This window comes from Orycteropus afer, unplaced genomic scaffold, assembly GCF_000298275.1.
Source record: "Orycteropus afer afer isolate SDZICR_OR568_19922 unplaced genomic scaffold, OryAfe1.0 scaffold00032, whole genome shotgun sequence".
Classification (NCBI taxonomy): Eukaryota; Metazoa; Chordata; class Mammalia; order Tubulidentata; family Orycteropodidae; genus Orycteropus; species Orycteropus afer.
Window position 1 is genome coordinate 7,603,741 of NW_006921619.1, and position 16,678 is coordinate 7,620,418.

The 16,678-nt window shown below is 40.1% G+C and overlaps 1 protein-coding gene across 1 annotated transcript in view; it reads left to right on the forward strand.

Annotated features, from left to right (window-relative positions):
* The window catches only part of VPS8 (VPS8 subunit of CORVET complex), a 439,537-nt gene that overhangs the window by 283,738 nt on the left and 139,121 nt on the right, over positions 1–16,678 (forward strand). The window contains exon 33 of the mRNA XM_007936030.1: positions 8,601–8,748. Within this exon, the coding sequence (XP_007934221.1) occupies positions 8,601–8,748 (148 nt within the window). The remainder of the gene's footprint in view (positions 1–8,600; positions 8,749–16,678) is intronic.

Below are 16,678 nucleotides of genomic sequence, written 5' to 3' on the forward strand. Positions count from 1 at the left end.
GGGTTAGGAGGTTGTACGTCAGAGCTGGGGGAAGGGGTCTTAACCTATCAGAAGCTATGCTGCCTTTTAAAATTTGCGCCTTGCAGGAAGCTCAGTTTCGACTTCCTTTAACTGACTTATGACCTTGGGTGGGGCAGCAGGGAATGAAGAAGAACCCGAAAGAGCCACGCAAGATGACGTGGCATATCTCTAACACCTGTTACCTGGGGTTTGGAGGGGTGTCCGTCAACTCCTATCACTGAGACCAGGGAGGGTTATAATTGTCCTGGGAAGGAAGGTAAGACAGAATAGGTAGCCTCCGTATCCACCAAGAAGGACGTCAACTTACCCGCTACCTTGAGTGTTACCCTGAGTTCGGTGAGAGTGATTGGAGTCGACAAGTCCGGGCTCCTTCATTCTTCAGCTGCCAGACCCAGAACAGTCAACAGCAGGTCAGGGGTTGGAGGAGTTGGCCGCCCGTGTCTTGGCATGGAGGGACACTCACTTTTCCAGTGTCCCATTTGACCACACACTGGACAAGGTCTGGAAGGTTGTTCTGGGAGTGGGCAGTGTTTGGCCCAGTGGCCTTCCTTACCACTTTTGAAGCAGGGTCCAGTTGGTAGATTGTTTCTGGCTGGTCAAGTAGGTGCTGGCCTCAGGGCTGCCACTAAGGCTTGGGCTTGCAAAGTGGCCTTCTGGCGAGTGTGGGATTCCCTATCTGCCTCAGTCCATTCCTCCCGAGTGTTAAAGACTATAAAGGCCATATTCACCAGGTCTCGGATGGGAGTCTGGGAGCCCTCCTCTGCCTTTTTCAGTTTCCTTCTAATATCAGGGGCAGGTTGGGTGATAAAGTGAGTAGCTAAAACAGTAGCTTCTGCCAGGGAGGTTGGGTCTAAGCGAGTATATTGTGTAAGGGCCTCAGTGAGGCGATTAAGAAAAGTTGCTGGGTTTTCATTAGGGAGTCGAGTAATCTCCCGCAGTTTATCGAAGTTAACAGCTTTATGTGAGACAGCCTGTAGGCCCACTAGGAGGCATTGGAGCATTTTGTCTGTACGAATGCAGCCATTCCACCCAGATTGGGTATCTAGTTGGTATTCCCATCCAGGGTCTTGTCCAGGAACGGCTTTTGGGCCCACTGGCATGGTAGAGTTAGTTAAATGAGTTTGATTGGCATGTTCCCAAGCAGCCCCAAGAACACGTTCCCTTTTGTCAGAATTTAAAGTGGAAGAAAGAATGACATAAATGTCATGCCAAGTTAAGTCATAGGCTTGAGAGAGGTAATGAAATTCCTTAATGTAGGTGGTGGGATTGTGAGAAAGGGAACCCAGACGTTTTTCAGTCTGAGATAAGTTGGTGAGGGAGAAAGGAATATGAACACGGACAAGTCAGCCACTTCACGTAATGGACAGAGAAGGGGCTGTTGAGAACGGGTGTGGCTGCTCACCGGGAAGGGTAAAAAAGGACTCTGGGGAAGTGGTGGAGATGAAAGTGCCTGTCCTGAATAAGGGGGTGGTCTATGAGGTGGGATGAAAGAGAGTCAGGTGGGTCACAAAAAGAGGAAGTTGGGTGCTCTAGTGGATGGGTCTCATAAAAGTTTCTTAATCTAGATGGACTGAGGCTAACACCATAATCTTCTTTAAATCCCTTTGGAAAATCTTTGATCATGTATTCTAACACAGTAGATTTACTGGGGGTACCTCCCATAGTGACAGTGGTGCACACAAAGCAAAAGACAAGTCCTGAGGACCTCTCTGATGCCTGGTCATCCCCCCTTCTTACGAAGGTTTCAGTGGGTCTTTGGCTAAGGTATCTCCGTATAAACCCTGGAGCGGAGGGCTAAGCCACACCGTTATACCAATCCGACCTCACACGGAATGCAACTTCAGGCCCATTCAAATTCCATGACTTTTCGTCTTGGAACTTCACATATATCATTCACACTAAACAGTCCCACAGACAGATACCAACCCCAATGAAGCCAAATGTGAACTCTCTATTAGAGCTGCTAGAGGGACTCAAACCCTCTACCCTACCTAACCCAGCCAAGAGGGACTCGAAACCCCGAAGAGGCCAAAGAGGACTCTAACCCCAGAGATTTTAGGCTAGGGAAATTGAGAGGGGTTGAGGAGTCTTTAGAGGAGGTTTGAGGGGGTTTGAATAGGAATTTTGTGAGTTAGGAGAATTTGGGTGGTATTGCAAGTAAAACAGAGAGAGAGAGAGACACGGGAACGCAGGTAAAAGAAAGTTTGATGGTAGGGAACCTCCGGCCATTTACCTATGCGGCAACAGAAATTATCAAGATCAGTGAGGATGTTAAAATCGAAAGTTCCTTGCTCAGGCCATTGAGAATTATTATTGGGGCCAAACAGTATTGCAATAGAAAATTAGGCGTTTGGAACGTAAGTCCTGAGGCAGCCCCAGGGTGCAGAGATTGAGTAAGAGATACCCCAGCGGAGTAGTTGGGTCTGGTTTGGAGTTCTGGTTACTACCCATGATCCGTTAAGTCCCGGTGGAATGATTCTGTCAAAGGACCAGCGTCCCAGTCTTTTCACCAGAACCTTGGAAATGGAGACTGGAAGAAAACAGTGGATATCTCTGCTGTAGTCTTCAGTCCAGAACGGCTATGCCGTGGAAAGACAGGGAACCCAGGGCATCCCCAGGGTACCTGAGCCTTTGGAGTGGAAGAGACTTTGATGTGAGCTCACGGTTTGTGGACAGAGGCTCTGGAAGTAGAACCAGGACTTGGGATCTAGGTGCCCAGGATTGGGAAATTAGCCAAAATGGGAAACTCACCAGTATTGGATGATGACGGCTGGAGGTACCTGGTCCGTGAAAAGGAGGAGGAAAGGGAGAAGGGTGTGTGTGTGCAGCACTCTGTTCCAGCAGAGATTACTTGCACCACACTGCCCCTTCCCAGCCATCGCACCAGATGTAAGGTTGCAGTAAGGAGAAGAGGACTCACAAAAGTGGGATTAAAGAGAAGTTTTTATTCTGCGCTCCCGGGAGAGGTTTATGGGTCCCCAAGAGGGGCCCAGGTGAGGTTCACAGGTGCCTGAGAGGGGCCAGAGAAGTCGCCAGGAGGTTATTCTCTTACAGTTTTGGAGGCAAGAAGTCCAGATGCAAAGTGCCAGGCTCTAGGGGCTGGGTGAAAGCCCCTCAACCTTGGGCTTCAGCTCTCCCTCTTACTCCCAGCCCACTGAAGCTAGAGACCTTCTTCACTCAGGCAGCTGCTGGCTGCTGAGGCTGACAAACCCAAGGTTGAGAAGTAAATAGGCAAAGTCCTGTTATTACCAAATCATACAGCAGGCCATTGATTCAAGTCCATTAAGAGTTCCAAGATCGGCAGACAACATGGGATGCTGCTGAATAATGACTCGGCTACATGCAGGATTCAAGCTTACCAAAAGCTAGAGACTGTCCCCAGAGCTGCTTATATATGGGAAGCAGACCACATCCCTGAAGCAGCTACTTAGCTGTTAGTGGCAGTTCCCACCATGGAGCTGATTGCCAGTCTCATTGTGAGGAATAACTGCCACCAGCTGCCCAGCCACTCAACCAGGCCCAGCCAAGATGACACACAACCTTAACTACCACATTTACATTTCATCATGGTTAATCTTTCCACATGTCCCTATTCTCTATTTTACAATGAAAAGAAAACATTTTAAGGTACCTTTTATAGTGGTGCCATTCTACTTCTGTTCTGTGTGTGCTGTCTATTTTATTTGGCTATCATAATATATTTATAGTAGACTGACCCAGTATGAGTTTAAAAACCATTTCTAGAAACTGTGATGGGGTCACAGAACTGCCTGTCTTCTGTCTCTTTCATTTCTGTTTATCACTTGGCAGAGAAAAAGGCATCAAATTTCTCATCAAAACCTGAAAGTGTACCAACTTAGGTTTTTGCTGAGATGCCACGGCCTGTGTTGACCAATACAGTCATTGATCAATGACTTTCTTCCTGGTCATTGGTCTTTCTTCTTTTGGGGCTAGACAACCTTTGTTAATAAGATGACTAGTCAGTTTTAGGGCTAAGGAGAGCTTTGCATTAGGAAGAAAATACTCAATGGAGATGATTGCACCATTTTTATTATTTGCTTACTGTTGTCATTATTTTCATTATAATCATTAGTAGTAGTAGTAGTGATACTTGGCAAAAATTGTTTAGCTGCCCTACAGGTTTTTTAATGGAAGTCTGTACAGTATTGAGATGGTCCAGTTACTGCTTATACCTGATATGGCTATAGAGCTAAATTATTCTTTCTGCTTAAAATTATTAGAATCTCATTTCTGTTAGCTTTTAAAATCCGTTCTTCCTGTCTATGTAGGAGAAAATTGAAACAATACACTTTCTTTTTCATGAACATCAGAGAAATAAAAATTCTATTAAGATTTGAAGGAGTACATTTTGACAGTTAATTATTCCTGAAACTGGGGAAAAGGAAAATGACTGAATCCCCTAAAGCCAATTCGCTCAGATCTACTATTACATTGGCTTCATGTGGCAGAATCTTTGCTGTCAGACAGAATGGTGAGCTTTTCTGCTTTAGTCTGTGCCTCATGAAAGTTTATAAGGGACTGTGGCTATCCCTATACGAGGGCTCTGCATAGTGTGAAGGCCCACATGGCCATCAAAAGGACCAAACAACTAGTTCTTGCCAGGGGACAGGTTTCTATCTAAGACAATTTCTTATTATTATGTTATAATTTCATATAAATTTTTTAGGTGCTCCATTTGCTACTTATAATACCACATTTAAAATATTTTTCAGGCAGTTTGGCTCATTCATCCATGTTTTGTTCAATTGGCATAAGATGGTGGCATTTTTAACATGGAATGTATATGGAAGCTGAACTTAAAGGCCATAAGAAATTCTAATAATTCTATGTGATTGAAAAATCATTTGTGTGTGTGTGTGTGTTATGAATAATGTATTTGAGTTCTCAGTCTTAAAAGTATGGAGGGCATCAGTGTGCCACCATCTCCAGAGACTGGATGTAGGAATTAGCAGAGAATTCAAGTAAACAAAAAACTGAAGTGCCTCTAAGTTGTCAAAACAAGGTACTGAGACATACTGTGAAACCTTCTTCCTTAGAGATCTAGAAGGATTGTTGTTAGTTGCCATCCAGTCAGACCCTCGTATTGACACCATGCACAATGGGATAGGACAGTTTTAATCCATAGGATTTTCACTGCCTGATTTTTTGGAGGTGGTTCCTCAGGCCTTTCTTCTTAAGTTTGTCCTAGTCTGGAGTCTCCATTGACATCTGTTTAGCATCATCGCAACATGCAGGCCTCCACTGACAGATAAGTGATGGCTGCTCTTGAGTTGCATTGGCTGGGAATCTAAGTTGGATCTTCCATGTAGAGGAGGAGAGAATTCTACCACTGAACCACCACTGCAAAGCAAAGTAGCATAGACTTACCTATTTATGTGAAGTTGTATAAACTGGCTTACTGAGTAGAATGATGGGGTGGGGCTAGACCAGCCTTTATTCATTCCAGCACAACATTTATTTTCCTTGTCAAATACTATGAAGTCAGAATTAAAATTTTAGAATCATTCTAACATATTTGAAAACTAATACAGTTTTATCCTTCTCCAGAAATGGCCCAATGGGCAAGATTAGAATATTAAATGATTTTCACAACCTTAGTGAAGAGTGGATATTTTCTCCAATTTGAATTCTGGGGTGTGTGTGCGTGTGTGTATGTGTGTTTCATTACCCTTAAAGGAAATCATGTATGTGCCTTGTGAAAATCTTCTTTTACGTACATTTAAATGTTTAAATCACTATAACTAATATTATTATTAAAATAGAGATTCACAGAAGAAAAGATAAGATGTAAGTCTAAGATACATGATGTTTGACAGCCACTAAAGTTAGCAGTGAGCATATGGCAAAGCAGGTAGCTAAGAAAAGACTAAGAGATACAGTTTTGGGAAATAGATATAACAAATTTTATTTGTATGCAAGACTGATAAGCAACAGTTAGAAATGGATGTAAATTCATTAAAGCTACAATTTATTTATTGAAGTTTTGATGATGTTGATGTTGCTTGATCATTTCCCAGAAGACACATTATTTCCCTCACAAATGAATGCATCAGAGTCTTATTCATTTGGGTGATTTACTTGGTTTGATGCATATTCACATCTTCAGTAAATGTGAATGGTTTTGTCAATAAATGTTCTGGAAAGAATTAAGTCCTGTGATTCATCAGCAGATGCTTGTGTCTAATCTTAATTTTCTCCATAGTCTCACATTTGTAAGACATATTAACAGAAGTCTGGCATAAATAAAAGACTTAACAACCATACCTACAGTATTGGCATAAACATCTGGAAAGTAACTGGTTCACCTTAATGGGGAAAAACATTGGCTAACAACATCCTTTCCCTTTTATATAATAATTTTCTCTTAGAACAAAACTCAAAGGCTTTTGTTGAGGGATAGAGATAGAGAACTAGCATTTTTCTCCTTCTGACAGCATTTATTCCGGGGTCTACCTGACTTTATGGTCTTTGCTGTTGTTAGCTGCTGTTGCATTGGCTCTGATTTGTGGTGACCTGGTGTATAACAGAACAAAATGTTGCCTAGTCCTGTGCCATCTTCAGGATTGTTGGTATGCAGGAGTCTATTATTGTGACTATTGTATCATTCCATCTTATCGAGCCCCAGTCCCTGTAATTCTCACCTCTCTATTCTATATTTGTTTCCTTCTGTTTGAAAGGCAGCCAGTGTAATACCCTGTTGGTTCAGTTCAATTCAATCTACATTTACTGAGCACCTATTTATTATATGCCAACACTGTGCTAATGCTGGGGAAACAGTGATGAAATAAACATGATTTTGCTCTCGTGGAGTTTATAGTATAGTTGGGGACACAGACACATAACCAGGTAATTTTCAAGGTATGTGGTAAGAACTGAAGTAATACTATACATAAGGAATAACACAATTCTGTATTAAAGACAGTTGTGAAATACAGGGAGAAAGAGAAAAAAAAAGAAAGAAAATTTGACCTTTGGAATTTATAGCCAATTTGAGGAGAGTAGCCCATCACCCAGTGTTGAAAGTCCCAAACAACAGAACGTATTTTAGTTCATTGCCCAACTGTCGTCAGGACTGAGTGTCACAAAAGTAAGTTAGCAAAAATTTCCTGTGTCTATATGCAGTTCTTCCTTCTGTAACTCAAGTTGCCTTAGTAAAAGTGGGAGTGATACTCATTGTCATTTATAAAATATGAATTTTGTCTAAATCTTTCTTTTTCTGGAGCCCAAAGATTCCCACTTGTGGCTGCTGGCGTCCTGCACATGGGTTACAAGCTAACCCTCCACAGCTTTTGGGGAGGGGCTTGAGGCAACCAGAGTCCCCATGAGCAGTCTTATCTCTTTATTCTGGCGAGCCATGCAAATGTCATCATTTTCTGTGTGCCATGATAACAGAAAAGCTGGGAAGTGCTGCTCTAGACCATCTGTTTTAACCTTGCTAGTTTCCCAAGCAATCATTTTTGTATCTTATTAACTCTGTTCCAGTTCTTCATCATAAGAGTTGAGGAATTTTGAAGAAAAGGTGGGACTCTCATTAGGAACTGCCTTTTTTTTTTTTTTTTAAAGCTAGAGAGACGATCATTCTCAGGCCTCCAATGAGCAGCAGGTGTTTCCTAAATAATGCGTTTGGTAGCATAGTGCCTAAGGCACTTGACTGCTAACCAGAAGGCTGGCGGTTCAAACCTACCAGCCACTCCTCGGAAGGAAGGTTGGGAATCTACTTCCGTAGTGATACTGCCTCGGAAACCCAAGGAGGGGTCTCTATGAGTCAGGTCTGACTCGACGGCACATAACAACAACAACAACAGTTAAGTGCCCAGCAGGATGAAATGAATACTCTTAACCCTTTTTTAATTTTTTGCATGTAGGAATATTGTCTGCCAAACCTCTGAGACTTTTGTGTAGCATTATGAGCAGCGGGCCTAATGAGGAGGAGCTGGAATACAAAGCAAATGAACCCATAAATATTCTGTGTCTTACTGTCCATCCACTTTTGTATTTGTCTTACTGACAACCATAAAATGGGCCCCTACTACACGCAAGGCCCTGTGGTGGACTTTGAGAATTCTTTGTGAGGAGGGAGTGAGAAGTAAAAAACATAAATGGGCCCTACCTTCACGGTGTTTATGGTCTTTTAGAGAGGACAGATTATTAATGAAGTAACCTCTACATGGTGTGGAAGGAAGTATAGTGGGGACAGCTGTGAGGTTGCAGGGTGGTTCATTATATATCATTACTGCATGGATCAAATTATTTAGACTGAATTATGTCTTGTTGTTTCCATTAGAGTGTCAAAATAACTTTGGTATGCTTTAGAGAAGCCCCAACTGGCTATCATTTCCTTAATTATTCAATTTAAACTGGCAGTATGGTGATTCAGAATGCCTCTGAAGTAATATGCAGTTCACCCTAACAGTCTAAGTAACATTGAGATGTTTAAGTCATATTGTTACCTGACCAGAAGGCAGTCTGGAACTAGAGTTTATTTTTAACATAAAGCACATTTTATCTTTATTAAATAAAATCACCAATTAGCAGTCTTCTGCCTTTTATATTTTTAGGGAAGGTATTCATACAAATCCGGAGTTGCTGCAGATATCTCCCTGTATTACAGAGCAGTTCATTGAACTGTTGTGTCAGTTCAACCCAAACCAAGTTATAGAGACGCTGCAAGTCCTTGAATGCTACCGCCTAGAAGAAACTATTCTGGTAAGACCAACAATTTAGAGAAGTTGAAAGTAAACTTTTCCTATACATTTTCTGTTTTACAGATGAGAAGACTGAGACTCACAGATTAAGCTGCTTTCCTAAGTTTATGGCTAATAAGTGGTAGTACCTGGGTTTGAACCCAGATAGTCTGACTTCATAGTGCTTTTAATTGCTGTGGTAAACTGCTTCCTCATTTATTCTGTTAAAATCAGAAGAATCCATGTTCATCCTTGCTATCAGTCATTCTTTTATAGAAATTCTAACCAACACAATAAGCCTAGGGAGCTCTGGTGGTATAGTGCCTGAGGCATTTGACTGCTAACCAGAAGGCTGGCGGTTCAAACTCACCAGCCACTCTTCAGAAGATTGGGCAATTTACTTCCATAGAGATACTGCCTGGGAAACCCAAGAAGAGGTCACTGTGAGTTGAATCTACTCGACAGTAGCGAGCTTGCTTTTTTTTTTTTTTTTTAAGTATTGAAAGGAAATGACCAAGCTCTTGTTTGCAGACACTAATGCTTATATATCCTTTTGTGCCATGAGCCATGACAGACTAAACAGCAATGTAGAACCTTAATACCATCCTTGGCTTCAGTTCTCTTCCCTTGTTCCCTCCATCTAAATAAAAATGTTATAATCTACTGTAAGAGTCTAGCATCCCACTTAAAATTCATTTTTAAGCTACCAGTACCCAGTAAAACTTGTGAAGGCTAGAACCTGTGTATGGCAGAAATCTGTCAGAGAAGGAAAACTAAAATTTATTGTTGTTGTTAGGTGCTGTTGAGTTGTCTCCGACTCATAGTGACCTTATATACAGCAGAATGAAACACTGCCCAGTCCTGTGCCAGCCTCAAGATCCTTGCTGTACCTGAGCCCATTGTTGCAGCCACTGTGTCAGTCCACCTTGTTGAGGACCTTCCCCTTTTTCATTGACCCTCCACTTTACCAAATGTAATATCCTCCTCCAGAGAATGGTCCCTTATTTTCCACTAAAACAAGTGATAGAAAATGGTAAGATTGCACCCTGTCAAAGGTGGAAAACTTGCAAGACATGGAAAAACAAGAAAGTTCTGTCAGGTTCCAGTTCCCACAGATTTCACTGTATCTCTTTTCCTTGATTATCAACATTCTTCAAATAGTAACTAGTATTTTCTGTTTCCACCTCCTGAACTGCTTATAAAACAAAACAAAACAAAACAAAAAAACAAAAATGCACTGCATCAAGTCGATTCCAACTCATAGCAACCCTTCCTTGGGCTTCCAAGGCAGTATCTCCGTGGAAGTAGATTGCCCAATCGTCCTTCTGAGGAGTGGCTGTGAGTTTGAACTTCAGCCTTCTGGTTAGCAGTCAAATGCCTTGGGCACTACATCACTAATACACCTTAAAAATTTTTAATTATGAAATATTTTTAAATGTATAGAAATGTGCACACTATCATATACATATGTACCTATAAACCCAATTTTACAGGCTTCTATCTTTGTTTTCTTCTTGTTTGTTTAAGAAATAAAGCACCTTTTACTTACCACATTTCCCTCTCTTCCTTGATGTAAACACCAACATGAAGCTGGTGGCTATCCTTCCCATCCATGTTTTATAAATTTTTCCTATATATGGACATTCCTATAAATATATATAATGGTTTTATATGTTTTTAAACTTTGTATAGATATTACCATTCAGTACATATCCTATTTCTCATTGCTTTTCTTCATTAAATATGTGTCTGAAGTTTATCCATATTTTTACATGTAGATCTAGTTCATTCATTTTAATGGACATTACTAGTTGAATGAATGAATGTGATAAAATTTATCTGTTCCCCTGTTGCTAGACATTGAGGTTGTTTCCAATCTTCTGCTGTTATAAACAGTGTTATAGTGCACATCTTTGTATATACTTTCTTTTGTATCCCTGTGAGGTTTCTCTAAGCGAAATACCTGGGAGTGGATTTGTTGAGACAGTAAGAACCAGTTACTGTTGAATCGACTCCAACTCATGGCAAGCCCATGTGTGTCAGAGTAGAACTGTTCCATAGAATCGTCAGTGCTGATTGTTATAAGTAGGTTACCAGGCTTTTCTTCTGAGGTGCCTCTGGGTGGACTTGAACCTCCAGCTTTTCAGTTAGCAGTCGAACCCATTAACTATTTACACCATCAAAGACACTGTTTAGGCAATAGAGTGGCTTTTTTCTACTTGTTATTGACAAATTGTTTGCCAAAGTGTGTCTGTTCTCACTAGCAGTGTGTAAGATTTGCTGTCTTTCTACATCTTTGCTAATTCCTAGTGTTTTAAGACATAATAACTTTGGCTAGGGTAATGGGCATTACTGATGACTGGTGACATTGAACATCTTTCCATATGTTTCATGGCCATTTGGGTTTTCTTTTCTCTGAATTATCTATGTCCTTTGTTCATTTTTCTATTGCGTTTTTGTCTTGTAGTTTCGGAATCCTGAATCCTTTGCAGATTGTGTGTTGATGAGAAGCTTTTTTGCAATCTGTTGTGGCATATTGTTCAACTTGGTTTTTAGTGACTTCTATTATGTAGAAGTTTTTAATTAATCTTTTCCTTTAAGGTTTAATTTTGTATGTATGTCTTATTTCCATTCCGATTTTGATGGTATAAAGGATATTCTCTTATACAAGTTTTATAGTTTAGCTTCTTACATTTAAGCATTAAGTCATCTGGAATTTATTTCTGCAGATAGATTAAGAGAGGAATTCATATATTTTTCCCATGTAGATGGCTAACTGTCCATGTGGCATTTATTATCCTTCCTTCACTAATTTTAAATGCCATACTGTCATATGCCAGACTCCCAAATACATATGACTCTGTTCGTAAGTTCTTTGCTCTGTTCGTTTCATTATCTGTTTATACCTACAACAGTATCACATATTTTAATTAATACAGATTTGCAGTAAAACAAAACAAAAATACCTGTTGCTGTCGAGTCAACTTTGACTCATGGCGACTCTGTCAGAGTAGAACTGTACTCCTTAGGGTTTTCAGTGGCTAGCTTTTTAAAAGTAGATCACCAGGCCTTTCTTCCTAGTTTACCTTAGTCCAAAAGCTCAGCTGAAACCTATTCAGCGTCATAGCAGCGTGCAGGCCTCCACTGACAGATGTGTAGTGGATATACATCATGAAGTGTGTTGGTCAGGAATGGAATCCAGGTCTCCCACATCAAGAGCAAAAATTCAACCACTAAGCTGCCAATGCCCCATAGCCTCTTACTAGTCCTTATAAATATGGGGATCACATTGTCAAGTTTCTAAAAAAAAAAAAAAAACTTCTGGAATTTTGATTTGAAAATACATTTATAGGTTAATTCATGGAGAATTGACAACTCTGTGATATTAATTCTTCCCATTCAGGAACATATGGTTGTCTTTTAAACATGTCTTTTAGGTGCTTCAGTGAGGTTTTTAAATTTTTCTATAAGGTTCTTGCACGTATTTTCTTAAATTTGTTCTTAGTCCTTTACAGTTTTGGTTAAAATTATGATGGAGAAGTTTTTGAAATTATATTTTCTTATTGATTGTTGCAGCTATATTAGAATGTTAATAATTTATGTACATTGTTACATATCTAGCTGTGAAGTTAAGTTCTTTTAGTTTAAATTATTTCTAGATTTTTTGTGACAATAATATTTTCTAAGAATAACAGCAGTTGCCTCCCCCCCCCCCAATATTATGCTTTTTTCTCTTTCTCTTATTATATGTCTAGAAACTATAGGATTATTTTTTTAGTAGAAGCAGTGGTAGTGGGCATTCTAGGTTTCTTCCTGATTTAAAAGGGAACATTTCCAACATGTTACATTAAGTATGATGCTTACTATAGGAATTCTATAGATAACTTTTATTAAGTTAAGAAAATTCTATTCCTAGGTGGGTGGACAGGCAGAACTATTAGGTATGTCCATGAAGTGAAGAGTGTACCCAAGAACATGTTTAGGGTTGGCAGACAATGGTCCTATTAGTTTATGTGTATGATATGAATTCCCAGGTGTATAGTAGAGCTGACAAGGGGAAAGGATGTAGTCACTGCTTGGTCACAGCCAGCTACCAAGAGGGACCGAGTAGTTGAACCTGTGGGCTCAGGACCATAGTCACAGGGGACATCAAGTTCAATTGGCATAACATACTACACAAAACATTGTTCCACCTCCTACTTTGGCAAGTAGCAACTGGGATATTAAAAGCTTGCAAGCAATGATGGGTCTCTCCTCGTCCAGAGCAAAGAAGAATGAAGAAAACCAAAAATTCATGGAAACAATGAGTCCTTGCGACTGGTACATCATCCGATCTGCAGCCTATATGACTATGAGACCAGAAGAACTAGATAGTGCCCGGCATCTACTGTCAACCACTTGAAAGGAGATCTATGTAGGAGGTCCTGGATAGAGAGGGAGAACAATGTGGAACAAAACTCAAAATCATTTGGAGAAAAAAAAAAAAAGGTGGGACCAGGTTTGCTGGTCTGATGCAGCCTGGTGGAACCACTGAGACTGTGGTCCTTAGCTGCCCTTCAGGTCTGGAATTGAACCCACACCTGTGGCTTCCAGCCAAACAATAGACAGGCGTATGAGTTGAACATTTACCTCAAGTAGATATACTCTTTGGAGAGAACAAGCATGGGAGAAAGAAGGGCTGCTTATGCAGAAGGAGACAGCTCAGGGGGCAGGAGTGTATGGAGGGATGGACACAGGGAAGAGGTAACTATGGGGAGGAAGTGGGAGGGGAGCTGTTGCATTGTGGTAAACTTTGTCATGAGACAAAGTGTATGTGAACTGCTGCATGGAAAGTGAATTTGCTCTGTAAATTTTCACTCAAATCACAATTAAAAAAAAAATTCTATTCCTACTTTAGGTAAGAATGCTTTGGTTTTTAATTATGAATGGGTAATGAAAAATGCTTATATTTTCGATCAAATGCTTTTTCTGCATTAAGATGATCTTATGTTTTCCACTGCAAAGAAGGACAGGACCATCTACTTCTCAAGGAATTGGCCAATGAAAACTTTATGAATAGCAGTGAGACACTGTCCATTATATTACTGGAAAACTTTATGAATAACCCTGAAACACTGTCTGATATAATGCTAGAAGATGAGCCCCTCAGGTCAGAAGACTCTCAAAATATAATGAGGGAAGGGCTGCTTACTTAAAAGAGAGTCAAGCTTAATGAAGTGGATGGAGTAAAGCTTTTGGGACCTTCATTTGCTGATAGGGCATGACTCAAAAGCTACAAACATCCCTTAATAATGGGAACATGAAATGTATAAAATGTGAATGTAGGAAAATTGGAAATTGTAAAAAATGAAGTGGCATGCATAAAGATTAATATCCTAGGCATTAGTGAGCTGAAATGGAATGGTATTGGTCATTTTGAATCAGACAATCATATGATCTACTATGCAGGGAATGAAGAGGAATGACAAATTGAAGAGGAATGACATTGTAATCATTGTCGTCACAAAGAATGTTTCAAGATCTATCCTGCAGTAAAATGCTGTCAGTGATAGGACAATACCCATATACTTATGAGGAAAACCAGTTAATAGTACTATTATTCAAATTTATGCAACAACCACTAAAGCCAAAGATGAAGAAATTGAAGATTTTTACCAACTTCTGCAGTCTGAAATTGACCAAACATGTGATCAAGATTTATTGATAATTATTGGTGATTAGAATGTGACGGTTGGAAACAAAGAAGAATCGGTAGTAGTTGGAAACTATTGCCTTGGTGATAGAAATGACACTGGAGATCACACGGTAGCATTTTGCAAAAAAACAGTGACTTATTCACTGCAAATACCTTTTTTCAACAACATTAATTGCAGATATACATATGGACCTAGCCAGATGGAATACACAGAAATCAGAACAACTACATTTGTGGAAAGAGGCAATGGAGAAGCTCAGTATCTTCAGCCAAAACCAAGCCGGGAGCTGACTGTGGAACAGACCATTAGTTGCTCATATGCAAGTTCAAGCTGAAGCTGAAGAAAATTAAAATAAGTCCAGGAGAGCCAAAATGTGATGTTGATTATATCCCACCTGAATTTAGAGATCCTCTGAAGAAGGGATTTGACACATTGAACATCGGTGACTGAAAACCAGATGAGTTATGGAATGACATCAAGAATATCATCCATGAAGAGAGCAAAAGGGTCATTAAAAAGACAGGAAAGGAAGAAAAGACCAAAATGGATGTCAGAAGAGACTCTGAAACTTGCTCTTAAAAGGAGGGTAGCTGAGGCAGATGGAAGAAATGACAAGATAAAAGATCTGAATGGAAGATTTCAAAGAGCGGCTCAAGAAGACAAAGTGAATTATTACAGAAATGTGCAAAGACCTGGAGATAGAAAACTAAAAGAAAAGAACACACTTGACATTTTTCAAGTTGAAAGAACTGAAGAAAAAATTCAGGCCTCAAGTTGTAATATTGAAAGATTCTATGGGCAAGATACTGAATGGTACAAGAAGCATCAAAAGAAGATGGAAGTCACTGTATCAAAAAGGATTGGTCGATGTTCAGCTATCTCAGGAGGTGGCACGTGATCAAGAACCAAAGGTACTGAAGGAAGAAGTCAAGGCTGCACTGAAGGAATTGCTGAAAAACAAAGCTGCAGGAATTGACAGTAACCATTGAGATTTTTCAACAAATGGATGCCACATGGGAGGCACTTACTTGTCTGTGCCAAGTAATTTGGAAGATTACTACCTGGCCAACTGACTGGAAGAGATCCATATTTGTACCCATTCCAAAGAACAGTGATCCAACAGATTGTGGAAATTATCAAACAGTATCATTAATATCACATGCAAGTAAAATTTTGCTGAAGATAATTCAAAAGTGGTTGCAACACTATATTGACAGGGAACTTCCAGAAATACAAGCTGGATTCAGAAGAGGATGTGGAATGAGGGATATCATTGCTGCTGTCAGATGGATCTTATGATCTTGACTGAAAGCAAAGAATTCCAGAAAGATATTTGCTTATGTTTTATTGACTATGCAAAAGCATTTGACTGTGTGGATCATAACAAATTATGGATAACGTTATGAAAAATGGGAATTCCAGAGCACTTAATTGTGCTCATGAGGAACCTGTTTGAATAGAACAAGGGGATACTACATGGTTTAAAATCAGGAAGGGTATGTGTCAGGGTTATATCCTTTCACTGTACTTATTCAATCTGTATGCTGAGCAAATAATCCAAGAAACTGGACTATATGAAGAAGAATGTGCCATCAGATTTGGAGAAAGGCTCATTAACAACCTGCAATATGCAGATGACAGCCTTACTTGCTCAAAGTGAAGAAGGCTTGAAGCACTTACTGATGAAGATCAAAACTACTGTCTTCAGTATGGATTACACCTCAAAATAAAACAAAAATCTTCACCACTGGACCAATAAGTAGCTGTGATAGTTGGAGCTGTGTGTCAACCTGGCTGGACCACAATTCTGTGTAGTTAAGCAATTGTGATGTGTGTTGTTCCAATGATGGGATCAGATGTATATGTTTTGAGCAGCCAATCTGTTGAAAGGGAGTGTTTGTAGGGGTGTGGTCTGCTTCCAGTACATTTATGGACATCCTGGGAAAAAAGACACTCTTCTGTGGATTGGGATTCTGTTGTGTTGCCTACAACTCTCTGTGAGCGAACAATCCACCATTCGGCCTGGAGATCTTGGATTCATCATTCGTTGGAGTCAGCAGCCAGTATACTGCCTACCAACCTTAAGCTCATCAGCCCCTGCAGGAGCACAAGTTGGGAAAAGCCTCCAGCTTGATGTTTGATCTAAGAACTTGGAACATGCCAGCTTCTGTAAGTGTGTGAGCCATTTTCCCAAGATAAATTTCTCTCTCTCTCTCTATGTGTGTGTGTGTGTGTATGTATGTTGTTGTTGTTGTT